This window comes from Penicillium robsamsonii (assembly GCF_028829455.1).
Source record: "Penicillium robsamsonii strain IBT 29466 chromosome Unknown utg000001l_segment0_segment0, whole genome shotgun sequence".
Classification (NCBI taxonomy): Eukaryota; Fungi; Ascomycota; class Eurotiomycetes; order Eurotiales; family Aspergillaceae; genus Penicillium; species Penicillium robsamsonii.
In genome coordinates, this window is record NW_026643219.1 from 4,634,703 (window position 1) to 4,653,681 (window position 18,979).

At 50.4% G+C, this 18,979-nt stretch overlaps 8 protein-coding genes across 8 annotated transcripts; 5 read left to right on the forward strand and 3 right to left on the reverse strand.

The window, feature by feature from the left end:
• Positions 1 to 326: 326 nt before the first annotated feature.
• On the forward strand, positions 327 to 1,824 carry N7447_001816 (proline dehydrogenase family protein; the record flags this gene model as incomplete). The annotated part of the gene is given in 3 exon segments (XM_057226092.1): positions 327 to 386; positions 401 to 909; positions 966 to 1,824. 3 exon segments carry the CDS (start codon positions 327 to 329, stop codon positions 1,822 to 1,824), a joined length of 1,428 nt encoding a protein of 475 aa, XP_057090108.1.
• Positions 1,825 to 2,347: 523 nt separating this feature from the next.
• On the forward strand, positions 2,348 to 3,403 carry N7447_001817 (putative proline utilization protein PrnX; the record flags this gene model as incomplete). Its single annotated transcript, XM_057226093.1, has 1 exon — positions 2,348 to 3,403. The coding sequence occupies one exon, from the start codon at positions 2,348 to 2,350 to the stop codon at positions 3,401 to 3,403; it is 1,056 nt and encodes a 351-aa protein (XP_057090109.1).
• A 763-nt stretch (positions 3,404 to 4,166) lies between these two features.
• N7447_001818 (uncharacterized protein) lies at positions 4,167 to 4,364 on the reverse strand (the record flags this gene model as incomplete). The annotated part of the gene is made up of 1 exon (XM_057226094.1): positions 4,167 to 4,364. The coding sequence occupies one exon, from the start codon at positions 4,362 to 4,364 to the stop codon at positions 4,167 to 4,169; it is 198 nt and encodes a 65-aa protein (XP_057090110.1).
• Positions 4,365 to 5,103: 739 nt separating this feature from the next.
• Positions 5,104 to 7,830, forward strand: N7447_001819 (Zn(II)2Cys6 transcription factor; the record flags this gene model as incomplete). Its single annotated transcript, XM_057226095.1, has 5 exons — positions 5,104 to 5,183; positions 5,236 to 5,367; positions 5,435 to 5,700; positions 5,756 to 5,841; positions 5,893 to 7,830. The coding sequence occupies 5 exons, from the start codon at positions 5,104 to 5,106 to the stop codon at positions 7,828 to 7,830; spliced, it is 2,502 nt and encodes an 833-aa protein (XP_057090111.1).
• A 329-nt stretch (positions 7,831 to 8,159) lies between these two features.
• Positions 8,160 to 9,575, reverse strand: N7447_001820 (BUD22 family protein; the record flags this gene model as incomplete). Its single annotated transcript, XM_057226096.1, has 2 exons — positions 8,160 to 9,245; positions 9,324 to 9,575. 2 exons carry the CDS (start codon positions 9,573 to 9,575, stop codon positions 8,160 to 8,162), a joined length of 1,338 nt encoding a protein of 445 aa, XP_057090112.1.
• A 429-nt stretch (positions 9,576 to 10,004) lies between these two features.
• Positions 10,005 to 10,995, reverse strand: N7447_001821 (complex I 30 kDa subunit family protein; the record flags this gene model as incomplete). Its single annotated transcript, XM_057226097.1, has 3 exons — positions 10,005 to 10,055; positions 10,113 to 10,762; positions 10,827 to 10,995. The coding sequence occupies 3 exons, from the start codon at positions 10,993 to 10,995 to the stop codon at positions 10,005 to 10,007; spliced, it is 870 nt and encodes a 289-aa protein (XP_057090113.1).
• A 382-nt stretch (positions 10,996 to 11,377) lies between these two features.
• Positions 11,378 to 16,916, forward strand: N7447_001822 (CCR4-NOT core ubiquitin-protein ligase subunit MOT2; the record flags this gene model as incomplete). Its single annotated transcript, XM_057226098.1, has 5 exons — positions 11,378 to 11,430; positions 11,485 to 11,551; positions 11,663 to 11,778; positions 11,837 to 14,019; positions 14,743 to 16,916. The coding sequence occupies 5 exons, from the start codon at positions 11,378 to 11,380 to the stop codon at positions 16,914 to 16,916; spliced, it is 4,593 nt and encodes a 1,530-aa protein (XP_057090114.1).
• Positions 16,917 to 17,992: 1,076 nt separating this feature from the next.
• On the forward strand, positions 17,993 to 18,805 carry N7447_001823 (spherulation-specific family 4 protein; the record flags this gene model as incomplete). Its single annotated transcript, XM_057226099.1, has 1 exon — positions 17,993 to 18,805. The coding sequence occupies one exon, from the start codon at positions 17,993 to 17,995 to the stop codon at positions 18,803 to 18,805; it is 813 nt and encodes a 270-aa protein (XP_057090115.1).
• Between the last annotated feature and the right edge of the window lie 174 nt (positions 18,806 to 18,979).

The following is an 18,979-nucleotide window of genomic DNA, read 5'->3' on the forward strand; positions in this document are numbered from 1 at the left end:
TCATATCTTGATGTCTGATATAGTTCAAAGAACATATAAAGCATGAATAATAGCAATCCCATCCATATATACATAAATGACAGAACATGCCGGCCCGTCTAGAAGGGACTGCTGACCGTACCGGTGTACCTTGCGGTTGCCACCGGCTCTTACCCAATAAGTTCCACCAACAGATCGCCATATCTAAAAGGTCGTCTTCAACCGTGGCTCTTTTGTTTCTTCAACAATTTTAAGTCTAAGTCTTTCACTTTTGACTTACTTTAAAACTACATCCTTGTCTTCCCTTATCCAATAATCATCTCACCATACTACGTCCAACCGCACCCATGAAAGGTGCACCTTCTGTGCGTGCGCCCCTCAAGGCCGCTGCACAAACCACCAGACTGGTGAGCGGCACCAGCAACTCTCGATCCTCTGTCGCCTCAGTATCAGCCGCCAACGCATGGCAACCACAAACAAAAGCCCCCCTGCGCTACCCCGCAAGGCACTGACAGCACCCCTGGCTAAGCTGCCGTTGTCATCTGTTCTACGCTCCTTGCTAGTTCTGTCTGTTTCGTCATCATCTCTACTTCTCAAACCATGCATCTATACCTTGTCTTTGCTGGCTCATCCTCGCAATGCGTTCTGGGATGTCTCCAAAAACCCATTGCTGAACATGCTTGTCAAGCACACCATCTATAAACAATTTAACGCTGGCGAGAACAAACTCGAGGTGCAAAATTCCATCAATCAAATCAAAAGACTCGGATGCCGTGGTGTACTCCTGGGATATGCCCGAGAGGTCCTCGTTGGCGAGAACTCCGATGCCGCGTACGACGAGAAGGCTGCTCTGGCTGAGATTCAGATGTGGATGGATGGCACCCTGCAGACAGTTGACATGGCTCAACCCGGCGACTTTGTCGCCTTGAAGTATGTCTGATGTCCTTTGTTCTGAGTTTGAAACAGTCACTAACCGAACTTCTCAGGTTCACTGGAATGGGCAACGATGCTCTTCGCCTGTTGCAGTCGCAGACCATGCCCACAGAAATCATGGACAACTCTATCCTCAAGGTCTGCGATCTCGCCATCTCCCGTGGCGTCCGCCTGCTGGTCGATGCCGAAGAGCAGGCCGTGCAGCCCGGCATTGAGGCCTGGATCATGAAGTATCAGAAATACTGCAACTCGCAGACCCCCGGCCGTGCTATCTTCTATGGAACTTACCAAGCCTACCTGCGCTCTACCCCTGCCACTCTGGCCCGTCACCTTGAGACTGCTCGCGCTGAGGGATACACCCTTGGCGTCAAGCTGGTCCGCGGTGCCTACATGAAGACTGAACCCCGCCACCTCATCTGGGCCGAGAAAGAGGAGACTGACAAGTGCTACGACGAAGTCGTCGAGGCCCTCCTCACTCGCAAGTACAACTCCATGCTCAAGGCTCCCTCAAAGGAAACCCCTACCGAACTCCCGCCCCTGAATATCATCATTGCTACTCACAGCCGTGAGTCCGTTCGCAAGGCTCATGCTCTGCGCATGCAGCAGGCTGCCCGTGGCGAGGACTACGGTGTCGATGTTAGCTATGCTCAGCTCCAGGGCATGGCCGACGAGGTCAGCTGTGAATTGCTTCAAGGATTCGAGAGTGCCGAGAACACTGTCGGCGTTACCCCCATGGATGCCCCCAACGTCTTCAAGCTGTTGACCTGGGGCTCGGTTCAGGAATGCATGGGCTTCTTGCTTCGTCGTGCTGTGGAGAACACCGAGGCCGTTGGCCGCACCAAGGACTCTCAGATCGCAATGTTCGCCGAGTTGAAGCGTCGCTGTGCCAATGCTTTCCGCAGCAGCAAGTGATATTCGAGTCTTTCCTGATTTTCCTTTCCGACTTTCGAAGACTATCTAGATCGTTTTTGTCTCTACTTAGCAGCCCACGGGCTGTTCTGCAGCTTTTTTTTTTTTGTTTTTGTTGCATTTTTATTTGCGTATAATTGGGGTGCATCCTTCATGGCGTCGCTATTGCTTTATGAGAACTTTGGAAGTCCATTCGGATGATGATCAATGAAATGAATGTTTTAAAATGAAGTGACAGTATGCCTAGATTATTTCTTAGTCAAAAGCAGGAATCAAATTAGGAATCAAATTAGGAAATCAGTCCAGAGATTAGTCTAATACTCTCTACTGGCATGTAGTCCCCACCGGGTTAACTTGCCCCTCAGTATGTGTCGGAGGGTCTACCCGATCCCTGACCCCCATATATTCTACGGATCCGTACGCATCGCCTCAAAAGGCATCCCATTGATTTTCTTCTTTCAACTAAAAGGACCTCGAGAAAATCAGTCTTCAAACATTTCACAAATCAATCAAAAACTCAAACAAGATGCACGTCCTCTCCGAACCAAACGTCTCCAAAATATTCCGCGGTCTAACACAAGACCAATGCCACACCTTCATCTCAGCACTCGCCAACGCCCTAATCAGCATAACCCAAGAATCAAAGCCCTCGACCCCATCATCCGCCAAAAAAATCCACCAACCCCTCCGCACAGTCTTCAGCACAAGCAATGACAACACCTGTATCTTCATGCCGGTATCGGACACCGCATCCACCGGCATAAAAGTCGTAACAGCAAGTACCACCGGAATCCAAGGCGTAATCAACATCTTCAACCCAGAAGGCCGACTCCAGGGCCTCCTCGCCGCAGCAGAAGTAACAGCCTTCCGCACCGCACTGGCAACAATGACCCTCTTTGTGCGCTGCACAACGCTCCGCAAGGACACCGTGCTTGTTCTCGGCAGTGGTCGGCAGGCAGAGTGGCATGCGCGTCTTGCGCTCCTGCTGTACCCGGAACAGGTGCGACGGGTGACGTTTGTCAATCGCGGTGCGAAGAGACTGGCCGAGATGGAGAGGGATGTTGTTTCTGAATTGCGGGGTACTTATCCAGGTGTTGTCTTTGGCATGCTTGCTAAGGAGGGTGTTGAGGATTATGAGCAGAGGCTCGGGGAGGAACTTGCTGCTGCGGATGTTATCTTTAGTTGTACGCCTGCTACAGTGCCGAACTTTCGATATGACGCGCTGCAGAAGAATCCTAAGCGGAGGTTTATCTCGCTGATTGGCTCGTACAAGCCTAATATGCATGAGATTGACACAGAGACGCTGCTTTCGGGGGGTGGGAAGGTTTATGTTGATTCCAAGTCTGCTTGTCTTGAGGAGGCTGGGGAGTTGATTACTGCGGGTCTTGGGGAGGAGCAGTTGGTTGAGATGGGGGATCTTTTGGGGGCGGATGGGATTGTGGAGGGGGTGGTTGATGTTCCTGCTGGTTGTAATATTGTCTACAAGTGTGTCGGTATGGGACTGATGGATCTTGTTGTTGGGAAGAAGGTGCTTGATGTTGGGGTTGAGATGGGGCTTGGGACGCATGTCGATGGGTTCTAAAAAGATTTTTGTATTACATTTTAGAAGGACAAATACTATTGTTGATCAGAAGTATGATTGAAACATCTAATCTCATTGCACTCGATAGTGGGCTTTCTTGCATACTGCAAAATAAGCCAGCAAGCTACTGGTGTGGGTTTTGTCGGTCTCAATACTTGAGTAATTCAGGGCCATATCAGAACAAATCACCCCCATGGGATCACCACGAATGCTCAAATCGACGCATATTTCCTTACAGGCATAAGAAAGCCGTATATTTTGTTCGTAAACCTCCTAAGAGCAATCGACAACCTCACTGAAAAGATCTCGGCGTCTATCTTACTACCCAGTTGTGATTACCAGTCGTGACTGATGGCGCTATAGATTTCAATATTGACCAGTCGGGGAAACATGTCCTTAGACCTCACGACGTTCACTAGCTAGTTGATACTGTTACTATAGGAGGGCTCAACTCACCATTGAGTCAAAGAGAGCCGCCCCAGAGAAGGGCGACAGTTGCATAGCCAACGACATCGAGTGGTGGGCTGATACATAGTCGATTGTGTTGTGATACAATGCGGGATACTTCATATCGTCAAGTTGTAATAATGTGTGTATCGGGAGCGGCAACTGCCTCAGTGCACGAAGCGCATTGAAGGTTCCAATGGATGAACTGCCACTCATGTGAAAGTTATACGGCAGCCAGTAGTTGAGGCAAAGAATTTCGAGCGAGTGTGCCTTGGAAGAACTCGTATCTATGAATAACTTGGTGCAAAGCCGGGGATTACAACTGTACCCCTCTCTGTACTTGGGTGGAGAGTGGCTTCGCGCAATCGATGGTGCAAATTGTGCCCGGCTCATCGCGGAACGATTCGAGGTAGGTGATATTTGGTAAGAGATAGATGGTGAGGGCTTGCCAGGCTCTGCGTTTGTCGACAGTTCGAAGATCGCGCAACCATTGTGTTAAGGATTCACCAAACATTTTCATTAATTGCCTTAAGACACCATCAACACTCCTCGTAGTGACTTGGGTTGTATGGTGTCGATCACATGTCCACATTCTGCCCAGCTTGAGACTTTTGACTTTCCCTGCCGCGTACGTTTCTCCACAGCGAGCATTTGCTATAGGGACGATTGCTCTGGAGTATACTTATATGGAAGTAAAACAAAATGAAGATATAAAGAACATTGAAGAGACGGAGAAAGTTGGAGGAGCAAACCAAATAAGCGGAGCGCACAACTCTAGGCAGAACGAAGTAAAAGGAAAGTAAAGGATGACATAGGCCAAGTTATCTAGAGTACAGTTGGCAGTGATATTGAGACATAAGGCCAAATCCTCTCGGGATATGGTACAAGTCCATACCTGTGAAACTGGCATTATATAGTGTTAATGAAGGCATAGAAGTAGCACAAGGTAGTAGATATAAATAAGCCATAGATAATACACAATAAAAACATGAAAAAAACATGAAAAAACATTCGTCAGATAGGTCATCACAGCCCCCAAAAGCCCCCAAAGATAGACCCCAAAATCAGAGGACCGATCAGCGGAGCAAATTGAGTCCGGATATGCGGGGGTGTCCTTTATCGATTAGCTTCCTTTTTTTCTCCTCACAAGGCCACTTACCAAGCTGGGGCATTCCGGTCTGACATATCTTTTCAATTTCCAATCTCCCTTTCTTTTCTCTTCTATATCAGACAATGCCCTGGTCCACACTGTAATGGACGACTCGACACCGACGCCCACCCAGCAAAAACGTCCTCGCGTGGCCGAAGAAAACCGCAAGCGAGCTGTCCGAGCGTATGCTGTCGCCCTATATCAATTAAATATCCTCTAATACGGTTCTGCGCAGGTGCGATGGTTGCCGCCGGGTGAAAGAGAAATGCGAAGGAGGTGTGCCGTGTCGGCGATGTCTGCGATACCGCCGCCAGTGCAATTTTACTCACATCGACCCCAATGAAAAGACCCGGTCAACGTCCGTCTCGTAGGTTGACCGCATGCCCATTTTCTACCATAAAATAGACTGCTAATGGCGCAACACCTACGATCAGACTTTTGGACCGAGCAGCCGCCCAGAGTCGAAATGACATCGCCGAGGCAGAACGAGTGCGCCTGATGGAACGTCTCCTATCGCATTATGTACCCAATATCACTTTCGATCTTCAGTCTCTGCGCCAGGCTGCAGAGGATCTGAAGAGCAAACACCGCGGTTCCGAGTCGGATGCGATCTCTACCCGTGAAGACCCCAATGAGCTGGAGGATCTTGCTATTGATGAGGAGGATTTTACAATCAAGGCTATGCCCGATAACACAACCCGTATGGACACCTGGAGACCATACATGGAATCTTTTTGATTAACAGTATTTATTAGAATATTCCGGGGAATTTTCATACTTGAATTTCACAATGAAGATCCGGAAGAAGATCGATGAGTGGATGAAGACTGCGGCACCCGAGGTAGGTTTCCCGTGAATTGTCGGTGAAGACATGCTAAAACTGCCCCCGCAGGCAACTTCCGAAGTTGAGCCCTTTGAAGAACGATGGCGAAGTACACAACTTCAGTCCACGTCACCTCAGGTGTCTTCCTCAATTACATGTCTGCCACCGCGATATGTCGCCGATTTTCTTGTCCAGATCTTCTTCAAGTACGCACAAACCAATAATTTCTACATTGAGGAAGACTGGTTACTTGAGAAAATGGGCATCTGCTACACTGATCCTGGAAGTTTGTCATTTGACGATGCAGGCGCGGTGTGCTGTATTCTTATGGTTCTGGCTGTGGGCACTCAATTCGCACATATGGAGTCATCCACACCCGTGAATTGCTTGCCTTCGGGCTCTACAGCAAACCAAGACCATCACTTTTCGGAGGATGAGGTCGGACTCACATTCTACCAATTTGCCTCGAGGCTTCTACCAGACATCATCGCCACCGCTTCGGTTCGAAGTGTGCAGGCCTGTTTACTTATTGGGACGTACTTGCTTCCGCTGGACACTTCCGGATTATGCTATACATACTTTGGTCTGGCACTGAATTTGGCTATTCAAAATGGAATGCATCGGAGGTATCACGGCGAAGGCCTGTCCCCGCGTATGATCGAAGTGCGCAATCGAGTTTTCTGGACCGCGTTTACTATCGAAAAGCGTGTAAGCATTCTCCACGGCAGACCATCTTCGTTGTCAGATTCCGACGTTGATGCTCCCCTACCGGTCGATTTCCCCGGGTTGATGCCCGTCAATCAAATATCAAACCATACAAACATGGTAACACTCATCACATTGACTTTGAAGCTTGGGGAGGTTTCACATGAAATTACCTCGCTGAGAAAATTCCGCAAAGAGCAACAGCAGGACTGTCTTGAACGAATACTGAATCTCCGGAAACATCTTGTCGATTGGTGGTCGACTCTGCCAGAAGAGATTACCTGTCGTGATCTGAGTCCCGGAGGACCGCTTTTCCGATCGAATGTCCATCTCAAGCTAGACTACTGTCTAACTCGGGTCTTCATTGGACGCCCTTTCCTTTTTAGTAATATCAAAGGCATCTACCAGACCCCCTCTCAAGGCCCGCGGTCTTCCGGTCTGTCCGGCGTGTCAAAGAATCGTGCGACTCTTGTTACAGACTGCGTGGAAGCAGCTCTAGAAATCATCGATTTGTGCCGCTTGCTTCGTGATGAGACTGGTCTTGCGCGAGCCTCGTTCACCGAATTTAGTTCATGCCGCGCGGCCTTGCTGGTCATTTTGGCACAGGGCCTCACTAAACGAACCGAAAGGCTTGGTGCTGCCCTCGAACAGGGAATTTCCCTGATCAAGATCATGTCTATGGGTGTTGGCTCAGCCCGTTCAGCTGTCAGTGTCATAGAGGCTCTCGAACGTGCCATTCGCCGTCTCGAAGCATGGAGCGAGACACAACCGGATATGAGCAGCGGAGGTGCCGTCGAATCTGCCTATGACCGGTTCAAGAATTGGGAGATGCTTTGGAAAGCAGGGCCTATCTCGCCGTCCACGCTCGCGTGGCAACAGCAAGAAGCTTATGCTTCAAGTGACCACAATGTTCCGCAAAGTGTACAATCGCAACCTTCTACTATGGCAGGTCCTGCCACTCTTCTCCATGGCATGTCTTTAACACCTCCTTCTGCTCCCATGATTGGCGTCGGTGGTGCTGTTCCAACACCCGCTGCACCCGATCAGAGCATTCCCGAAGGCGAAGAAGTTCCACTCTCCGATGGTTTCTCCATTTCTCAGCAGTCGCTTTCACAAATGCCGCACTTTGGCTTCGATCATTTCGTTTCCAATTTCCCGCAAGAGCTGGGCGAGTTCACTGCTATTCCTTGCTTCGAGCCAGATTCCCAGACTCAATCTAATAGTTTGCCTGGTGGTGAAATGAAGACGCCAGGTAGCAGGTCTGACCCCCCTCACTGGCTGCACTTCATGAATCCGTCATGAATTTTTCTATCGTGCTTTGTTCTGAAACAGCGACTCATCTTACAACATGTTTGGGTTGGATCTTATGACTTCTATTTTCGTTTTCTTGGTATACCATCTTGCGAGTGTTTTTACGTTTCACTGCTATTTCTTGCGCCTGGGTGGTGGAGCTCTCGGAGATTGTGCACAGCTTATTCCCAATCATTTCGTATTTAATGCAATCAATCTTTTACTTTGTCTTACTCGGGTGGCTTGCAATTTATATGCACACAGGATATTTGGATATCCGCTCATTTGCTTGCGATGATACTTCAAACATTGATTCATAAATATACACAATACCCATAACCCTAATCGAACGTAACCTTCTTTCCAGAGAAAGTAGCCTGGACCTGCTCCTTGGCCTTCCGCTTTGCCTCCCAAGAAGGATGCAATGGGCCTTCATCCTTAGGGGGACCTTTAGGCTTGCCACCATGCCCAGAGCGAGGAGCACCAGCAGGGCCATCTGTGTCTTGGGACCGTCCAGCTCCACCCCCGAAACCACCACGTCGGCCCCCTCTCCCTCCTCTCCCTCCTCTGGTACCATCAGTTGCACCGCGCTTCGTATCCCATCCATTATCTCTACCACCATACTTCGCAGCCAGCTGTTCCTGCTTGACGTGGTTCGCAGTAGCTCCGTACTTCTTCTCCCATAAAGCCCGACGCGCCTGCTGACCCATACGGTTCTTGCGCACAGGCTTCGCACCGGAACTTTCCTCATCGGAGGCTTCTTCCGAGCCAGACCAGTACCCACTCATTAGAGTCGGCAGGAATGTCGTACTTTTCACTGGCGCAGCAGCGCCCTTGGCTGCCTTTACTTTTTTGGTTGGTGGGGAGTCCGCAGCGGAGAAGGATGGTGATGGTGAACGGGAGATAGAGTCTGAGATATCGCCTGCGACGCGGTCTTCCTCGTCGTCGGATTCCGAGTCAGCTTCGGAGTCTGAGCCTGGTCCAAGTCGCGAGTTGAATTGTGAGATGTCTTCGTCCCCAGATTCATCGGAGTCGGAAATGTCCATGTCGTTCGCGGGCCGGGAGACCTGCTCGCCGCGCCTGGGTTTTGACGTCGCCTCTGATTCAGACTCGGACCCGTCGTTTTCCTTTCGTGTCTTCTTTGCTGGGGCATCCTTCTTCTTATCCTCTCTTGTCGTCTTGGTCGGCAACTCGTCGACTCTCAGTAGTTTACGAATACCGGCCATGATGCCGGGCATTTCTTTTTGCACGGGAGTCGATTTGAATAGTCGCGCTAGGATATTGGCTTCGGCGGTACTCTTCGGTCCTTCTAGAGAGACTTTCTTGACAGCCTGGAACTCGCCGAACGTCCGCGTTTCTGCAATCCGCTTCGTCCTGATAAGTTGCTTGAACAGGTATCGTTCGGATGTGACATGGTAATCAAGACCCTGTTAAAATAGATATTAGCGATCGAGTTCTGGGTGAAAACTATTCACAAAGCCACACTAGTAAAACTGGCTATATACCTTCAAAGTCTCGATTTCTTCCTTTAGACGCGCCAACGCCTTATCGTCCTTCTGCGCCTTGGCTGTCTTCTCTCGTCGACTGAGTTTTTGTCGCTCAAAGCCGCGCGATGTCTTGAGACCACGCATGATCATCAAGACGCCGTTCTCGAACATTTGCGTCAACCGGGTGCCGTGAATGGACATTTTGCGGGTGTCGCTGGACGGCCGTGGAGGCGCAGGGCCGCTGACTTCGTCGTGCTTGCGTTTGGTCATTTTTTCGGCTGTATGAAGGGTATGTGGATATGTGGTATTGAGATGAGCGAGTCAGATAATATATGGATCGTCGAAATAAAACCCGAGGGCGGTTTCGAGGGTCGTGTTGATCGTCGGATGTTGGTGTAGCTTAAATTTTTTTTTTTCTGGGCGGATCCCGGTGCCAAGACAGACGCTTGCAATGGCCATTGTAAATCAATCGCTTTGATATTTAGCTCATATTGGATATTTCATTGTAATTGGAATAGTTATATGAATCATGATGATTTAGCATCAGCCAGAGTGTTAGTGGATGAGCGAACTCGGGCAAATTCACTACTACATGTGCTACATTGCTTAATATGTTGGACAAAAAAAGACCATCGATTAACACTGACGGATATGTACATACAAACATGGCAAAGAAAACGATACGCATACAGTCCCTTTCTATTTCTTTTCTTCCGTCTTCTCTTCCGGCTTGGGGGTCGGAAGCTTGAACTATAGTAGAACAGGTTAATACATTGACATTCAGCAACGGAAGAGAACATGACTTACGGATTCGGGAGTGCGGTTTTCACCTGCACCCACTGGCTCCCAGGCAGTAGAGCCACTCTCAAAGTTACGGAAGGCCTGGGTGAGCTCAAGGGGCTCAATAACGATGCGCTTCTTCTCTTCGTCATAGCGCAGCTCAGTATAACCAGTCAAGGGGAAGTCCTTGCGCAGCGGGTGGCCGTCGAAGCCGTAATCGGTCATGATACGGCGCAGATCAGGGTGGCCAGAGAAGAAGACACCAAACATGTCGTACACTTCACGTTCGTACCACAAAGCACCCTCGAAGAGACCAGTGACACTGGGAACGGGAGTGGCCTCATCCGCGTAGGTCTTGACACGGATGCGGGAGTTGTGGCGAACACTGAGCAAGTTATAGACGACCTCAAAGCGCTGGTCGCGAGTGGGGAAGTCAACACCCGTGATATCGGAGATCTGGGTGAACTCGGCGGCAGTGTGGTTCTTGAGGAAGCTCATCACGGGGACGACACCAGCGGGAGCGGTGTACACGGTGAGCTCATCCTTCCAGACAGTGAACTGTTGGATATATTTGGGGAGACAAGACATAACGTATTGTCCATAGGCGTGGAGGCTCTCGGCCATGGGCTGGTACTTGTCGACAGGGTTAACCACGGGGGCGCGCAGGGGTCCCGGGGCTGGCAAAAGACAATTCGGTTAGCTCAATTGTGTCCTATATATCGGCTGGTCCATTGCACATACGCGGGCGCTGCGCCTGGCGCATGTTCTCAGGTTCCGGACCCGGTGCTGTCGAGGCCTTGGGGGCACACTGAAGGGAGGCGGAGGAAAAGGTGCGGGCGGCCATGGACCTCGTGGCGGATGCCACAGAGCGTCCAGAACCCAGGCGCATTAAGGAGCGTGCGGAGGCCATTGTGTAGAGGGAGCAATGGCAGATGCAACGGGAGGAGGGGACGGAGGCACGTAAGTCGGATTGTGAAGGTTTGGAGTGGTCGATGACTTTGGTCACGTGTTGGGCATACGCTAAACTGGATCTGGCAATGCCAGCAAAATGAAGCCGCGCTTCACAATTTCCTTCCTTCTTCTCCCCGTTCACCCTCTTCTATCAATAATCTTCACCCTTTTTTTTGCCCTCTCTTCTTATCGCTCCTCCTCAAACATCTAATCGCCGTTTACCTTCCTACACTTCACAGGGCAGCGTATTTTTTTTATTTTCGCAGTTTCTCATCCGATTTAATCGGTCGGCGTTTGAGATCTCGTGTCCCTCTCCGGTTGTCACCTTATTGCCTGCGATCATGTCCAGTCTTTCATTGATCGACTCCGTCATCGACGACGACGACGAGTTCTGGTAGGTCTTGAACCTTATTCAACTTCCGCGATCTGTGTACTGATCACCCCACAGCCCCCTCTGCATTGAAGAGTTCGATCTCTCCGATAAGAATTTCAAACCGTGTCCTTGTGGATATCAGGTATGTGTGATCATAATTCCTGACGTGTCTCTGCCACTACATTATTGTGACGGGGACAGGTGGCTCATCTTTGTCTCCCTGTGCCAGGCCCTAACATGTAATCTCTCTTAGATTTGCCAATTCTGCTACAATAACATTAAGACGCAGAATGAAGAAGGACGATGCCCTAACTGTCGGCGCCGATACGATGAAAGTACTATCCAGTACAAGATTCCTGACGTCGAGGAGTGAGTCAACCCACACTCCGTGACTTCTTGGTCACCTCCCAACTAACCCTATCTTTAGGTTCAAGGCAGATCTGGCACTGAAACATCGCAAGGCGGCTGCTGCGAAAAAGAAGGAAGCCGAAAAGCGTGAAATCGAGGCTTCCAGTCGGAAGAACTTGGCCGGCGTCCGTGTAGTCCAAAAGAACTTGGTCTACGTTATCGGCCTCAACCCTACGATCCGAGACGAAAATCAACTCCTTCAAACACTCCGTGGACGGGAATATTTCGGTCAATATGGCGAGATTGAAAAAATCGTGGTCAGCAAGGCTAAGCCCGGCGGCAACCCCAACCAGGGAATTGGTGTTTATGTGACTTTCTCGCGCAAAATCGATGCTGCGATGTGCATCAACGCTGTGGACGGTTCCGGAAATGGCGATCGAGTCCTCAGGGCGCAATACGGAACGACCAAATATTGCTCCTCCTTCCTTCGAAATGAGCAGTGCAATAATCGGAACTGCACTTTCTTGCACGAGACCGGGGAAGACAGCGACAGCTACAGCCGGCAAGACCTCTCATCTATGAACTCGATCTCCACCCAACGGCCGAATTTCCCACCCACCCCCTCTCACGTGAGATCCGCTCAACCCATCGCCCATCCTATGCGCCGGCAACCGAGCAAGGATGACTCGATCAGCAGTCGCACCGGCATACCAGATGGCCCAGCTCTCCCGTCAACCGCAAGCTGGGCTAACAAAGACGTGGCAACTGCTATTCACCGAACCAGAAGGACTAGTCTCACTGGTAGCCAAACCTCGAATAGCCCACGGCCCGCAAATGTCAATGTCGCAACCCCGGTTGAAGAACCAAAGCGAGCAGAGAAGCCATCTCCGATTTCTCAAGAATTCCAAAAATCAACCTCCCAAGTCGACCCCCAATCTCCCGCCCCGCAACCACGTCCTCGCCGTGCGCCTCAACCTCCCAAGCTACCATCGCCGTTTGACACCTTGCTCAAGGATATCAATTCTCCGGATTTCAAGTTTTCCTTCAGTACGGCCGAACTAAGCGCCGAAGAGGTCAAGTTAATCAAGGATTACCCATCTTTCATCGATCCATATGGTGGCGTCAAGCGCAGAGCTATGCGCGAGAAGGTCGAGCAAGAGCGTCTCAGTCGCGAGCACGAGTTGCTCCAATCTGTTGCGGCTGAGGAGGATAGCCGTGAAGCTGGTAGCCTTCAGCTAGGTGGTGAGCCAGAAGAAGTGAATCCCCCGCGCAATCGCCAGACGCGGGAGTCTCACGGTGCTATCCAACCCCCTTCTCAGCAAGACACTGCGGATAACTCAACTGTTGGATCACCTGTTTCTGCGACTAGCCATCAATTCCAAGGGTTGAATCTCGCCGGACGAAGCTTAACTCCCTTGCAGCAACAGCAGTTGATGCTACTCAAGTCCGCTGGTAATCAACAAGCTGGTCTGGCTGACCCTCTCAGCTCTGCCGCTCTGGACCAAGCCGCGCAAGCCCGCCAAGGTCTTGTACACAATCAGATGGCACAGTTTAATGCGCTGCAGGCAGCACAGAACCGCCAGTCTTCCCGATTTTCTTTCGCCAATGAGACGGGTTCTAAGAATATGCCTAATGCACGCATGTTGGGCCAGATGCAATCTTCATCTCCCAACCCTCTTTCTGCTCCAAGCCCTCAACATGGTCTTGCAGCAAGCGGTTTCTATGCCAGTGGGGTGCAAGGTCCTCCGCCGGGACTCAAGACCGCCGGTACCCCTCCGATCAGCGGTGGTGGAATGTTCGCCCAAGGACATGGCTTCACCTCTGGGCTTGGTGGTAATGGAGGAAAGCAAGACCCGACTCCCGAGCTAATGCGTGAGCTACTGCGTGGACGAACTGGTACGAATGTTGGTGGTTTACAGGGCCAGGAGGCTGCTAAGCGTGAGTTTATGTTCCCCTTTCTTCAACAGCACAATACCCCTCCCCCCATGACTCCTGCCAATGGCCTTCTCAGCTCCTTCTATGGGCCCCAGACGGGTGTAATGCCTGATTCTGGTGGCCCACAGAAGCAGAAGAAGAAGGGGAAGAAGCACAGAAACGCTAACACTTCCTCCGGTGGAGGTGGTGTAGTAGATCTTGCGGACCCGAGCATTTTGCAGGCGAGGATGCATCAAGTCGGTGCGAATGCTACTGCTGGGCAAGCGTTGTACGGGAGTCAGGGTCAAGGTGGGTACAACCCCTCGATGGTCTATGGTGGTGGTATCAGTCGGTGGTGAATCCCTGAATCCTTTAACCTCTCACTTGTTCCTGTGTTTTGATTTTCTGCATTTTCCTGCTTTCCCTCTATGACCTTGTTCCCTTGATGAGCCTGCTTTATCCTGATGACATGATATCAATTCCCTTTTTCCTTCCAAATGGAGGTTTTGCATTTGTGTTTGTTTTATTCGCGGTCAAACAAGCTCTGATTTATGCGATGACTGGACGTTCACCTGGCGTAGGGGCTTTCCTCTGCCTCGTTCAATGGCTATCTATTTTTTGCATGTTTTCTCTGGTTCCAGGTGTCTTTGCATTTTACGGACATAGGCATGTGTTCCGGGCTCCCTCTGTATTCGGCGGCTGTGTATTCCCTTTCTACTTGTTTTTTTCTTTGCATCCGGACTTCCATTATACGATCTGCGTCGTGAAGACCGCGGGTGTTTTATTATGGATTAATGTACGTTAAGATCTCCCTACCCTGATACCACAAGCCGAAAAGGGTCTTATTCGAAATCAGTTTCCTCACAGCCGCCGTTTACATAAACGCCCTGCAATGTTCCTGTTCCGGGAAGTGCCCATCATGTAATTATTTGTTTCTTTTTGTATCGCTTAGTCGTGCTTCTGCTTAGTCGTCGCCCTCCGAAGGGATTTTGATCCGATTGTTTACCACCACCCCTCATCGCCCACGCACACCACTTACTTTCCTGCACATTCGCTGACCCAATGCTCTAGTAAATGAAGACTTTCCTCCTCTTGGAGATCAATCCAAAGAGCGACGACCTGTCGACAGCTTTGGGTTTTTGAAGTCACAGTTACCTGGCGAGTCAGCCGCTCGTGCTGGGACTCCCACTCTGCCACCTGGACTGCCTTTACCCCATGCTCATCCATCGTCTTCTGTCTTCCAGGAACGCAGTTCTTCTAACCCCTCATCTCCTGCGCCAATTCTCCCACCTGGCTTGACGCCCAACATTTCGCGACTCAACAGCCCATCGCAGAGCCGTATTGACAGCCCCTCCCGTCTTTTGAGTCCTGAGCTCACAGTGGGCGGTCCTTTAACATCAAGCCGCGTAAAAGACGCTTCTCAAATATCATTTGGGTCTCCCGGGCAAAAATCAGCGACCAAGGCTCGTACCCAACGCAAGAACGAATTCAACATTGGATCCGATTTCAAGGATTCTCCCGCCAAAACTGCAAACCAGTCGCTGCCAGGTTCTGCTACTACGAAAGCGAGCCGACTGGATTTTGGTACCTCACTGCCCATATCCAACAAGACTGAGCAGGTACCAGCTCCTAGCTCGGTTTCCGCAATCGGGTCGCGTCCTGACACACCCCAAACAATCCCATCTCGCCCCTCTGACTCTCCTGCCCCTCGTCAGCCCCGTATTTTACGTGTGGTAGAAACCCCAAAGCCAGAAACTCCTCCCATTGTCACCGCACCCTCTGTGCCCGCTTCTGTTGTTGGAGGTACCAGGTCCCGCTCTAGGAGACAAAGTATGTCATCGATCAGCATCCCGGACACCCCGGCCGATATGGGATGGGAAGGCGATTACTATCCTTCCACCTCTGCTTCTCGTGCAAATTCCCCCCCTGCTTCTTCTCGTATCGGCTCAGCCCCCGTGCGCTCCATGACCAAGAGCCAGGTCAAGAAGGAACGCAAACAGAAGGCGAAGGAGGCCGAGGCTAAGAAGGTCGAAACTGTGCCTGTGAATGAGGAGCCTGTTCAAGCACCTATTATGGGGCGAAAGCGCAAGACCAAGAAGGCCCCCACAGCTACTGTTAGCACAGCAGATGCACCCGCCTCCAGTGCTCCTGAAAAGATGAGCCCTGTGAAACCAACAAACGTTTCTCCAGTCAAGGCCGAACCCAAGGTGGATACCACAAAGAAAGTGAAAAGCAAAGAGACCAAGCCTGTCAGAGAGCCGACTCCTCCTCCTCCCCCTGTCGAAGAGCCGCCTGTTAAGAAGGAACCTCCTGTTGAGCCATGGCGCTCAAACAATACAATTGGACAGTTGGTCAAGGATTCTGAGGCTCTTGGAAGGTCAATCAAAGATCTTTTTGTCGAACGAACAAAGCCTCTTCACGAGCTGCTCGCTGAGATGCACAAGTCCGGCGAACTGGACCTCAACAAAAGTTCCCTCTTCAATCCCAGCAATCTCAGCCAGCGCACTGACATGAAGTGCACTGCAGAGGACTACGATTATCTCCAATGTCCCAATGAATTGACCGAGGAGGATCGGAAAACCCTGCTTCGTGGAGAGCCCGTTCGAATCGGCGACGATTTCCTCAAGACTCGATGCCTCATCACGCCCCGCGGCTGTGTCTTGCGCCACCTCGAGCCAGAAGAGGAAGAGCGGTACCTAGAGCTGGAGAAGACCATGGCCAATACCTCGGATCCTTTCATGATTGGAGACGACGCGAGCAATCCTAGTGGAGGTCTAGAAGCCCTTTTCGCCAATCCGGAAAAGTTCAACATCTGCTGGGTCGACGACATGCCCACTCGCCTGGGCGCCACCTCCCCTTCCTCTTCTCTCGAGGCGGCGGAATCCGTGATCCCGCCCAATGTCCTCTCGGCCATGGAGGCAGATAGCACCCGCAATCATGACTGGGCCGTCGCCAACTCGGCAGAATTTCTTAACACCACCCCTGCCGCCGTGCGCTCCTTCGCTGCAGTCACCGCGCAGCACATGCTGGGCAATCCGGGCATGGTCGGTACCAACCCAACCCTCGATGACGTTGCCAGCTTGACCAACGAGGAACTGAAGGATCTTTCTGGTCGTTCTCAGAAAGACCTCGAACTCACCCGGAAAGAAATGGACTCTCTGGACAAAAAGTTTGCAGCTCTGCTTCGACGCAACAAGAAGCTTCAGCAGCAGGCATTGAACTTTGCTACTGGATCGGAGGTGTAATCAATCATTGAATCTTATCTCAAATCGGCGCTCTCGGTCTCCTTCGCAATCTCGCGCAGACAGATTCTTGACTTGAAATTTCTTTGCATGTACATATGGATTTGCATGATACCCCGGATGGTGGTATTTCACCGCTTTCCCAGTCCACTCTGTATGATTATCTATTTTAGCCTCAATGAATCACTGTATAACATTTATATTTGTCTACGCAGGTCCTAATATAATTTCCCACACTCGCATAAGCCTGCAGTATTCGGAGTCAACATATGCACCTTCTAGGCCTATCCTCAATGATGTACTTGGCACACAATGAGCAAATAAATGTTGATTTTTAACAGACCCCTCGACGCAAAGTGAATATGAGAATATTCCCGAAACTTACTCTCATGAGTCTGGGATGTGATATATATCGCACCCCGACCTGCCCGCCTCACACTTACACCCGAAAATTCAAGACGAGGGACCTGGCATATTCCCTAAATTGCAGCAATTGCACAAGAGAAATATATCTAAATTTCGATTTTCATCAACTAACTAGACCCAAGACACTAATATACACCCGTCAACAAGGGAATGCGCCAAGGGGGGGGATCAATCACCGATTCCGCCAGGGCTGGATCGCTTGACTTCTACATTCCTCTACTCTGTACTCCGTCCATTTTAATCAAGACCAGACATTTAATGAAGGCTCATTCCTCCGATGGGATCCGACATTAGTTCATTCTCCACGGGGTTTCCCTAAGTAATATTCCACGATGTCTGTCTACTTGGCTATTCAGGGTGAGTGATCCCTTTCCCCCTCTTGAAACATGTGGCTGATTCATGTGGTGAGTCTCTTTCTACTTTCAACCTAGATACAATAGGGATTGAGGCTGATCTATCCCTTTCCTCCCATAGGACATCATTTCCCCGGCCTCGGCTGGCATGCAGGTATAAAGTACTCGCTCAGTACTCCGTATACTATTTCCCGTCAGTCTAGTCGGTCTTTCCTTTCCTTGCACTCATTTCAATAGAATTGACCCCCTTGGGTGCTACGTACATTCGTTTATTTGTTCACGTTCAGCACAGCATATGCAATGTTTCAATTACTTTCCATCATAGCTACCGTGTTCACCCTAGCCTCAACCGTCGTATCAACCGGCCTACTAGTACCACTATACACCTGGCCCGGCACAGATGCATGGAATACAATCTACAACACAATCGCAGCCCACCCATCAGTCCCATTCTACCTAATCATCAACCCATCTACCGGTCCCGGTACCACAGAATACCCAGAAGAAGTCTTCATCGCCGCCATCGCAAAGCTAAACAGCTATTCAAACACCGAAGTACTGGGCTACACATACACAAAACAAGGCACGCGCGCCAGTTCTGAAGTCGAAAAGGATATCGCTGTCTACGCCAAATGGGCCAACTACGCAGGACAGAATATCCGTCTCTCCGGCATTTTCTTTGACGAGGCATCTGACGGCGAAGACCCGAGCAAGCTCGCCTATTTCCAGAATCTGTCGAGGAAATCCAAGAGCAGTAGCTTAAACACTGTGATCCTCAATCCTGGCGTCAAACTGAAGGCAGATGTTGCCAACTGGTTCGAGGCGGCGGACTTTATTGTTGAGTACGAGGACACTTATGCTAATTGGGTGGCTCGGGCTCCTGATGAGCACTTTTCGACGTCTGAGCATTATGGGAAGGATGTTGTTATTTTGAATCAGACGCCTGAGGATGCGAGCTTTGATGATGTTGTCCGGTTGGCGAAGGATATGGGGCTCGGTGCCATTTATATGGCTTCGGATGATAACTATATGAGCCTTGCCACTGTGCCCAAGGTTGCTGTTGCTGTTGCGCAAAGTCGGAAGGCTAAGCGCAGAGGGCGCGGTCGATATTAGGGACGAGTACATATATGCTATGCTCAGAGTGCTGTTCTTAGAGATTGTAGATTTCGTTCTTGGAATATGTAAAAACTGTGGGCGCCAAAAATCAATGCAGAGGCAGTATTAATAAGCATCACGATAAAACATCCTCCTGGACATCTCTGGAATCTATATGAATATAGCTCTCGT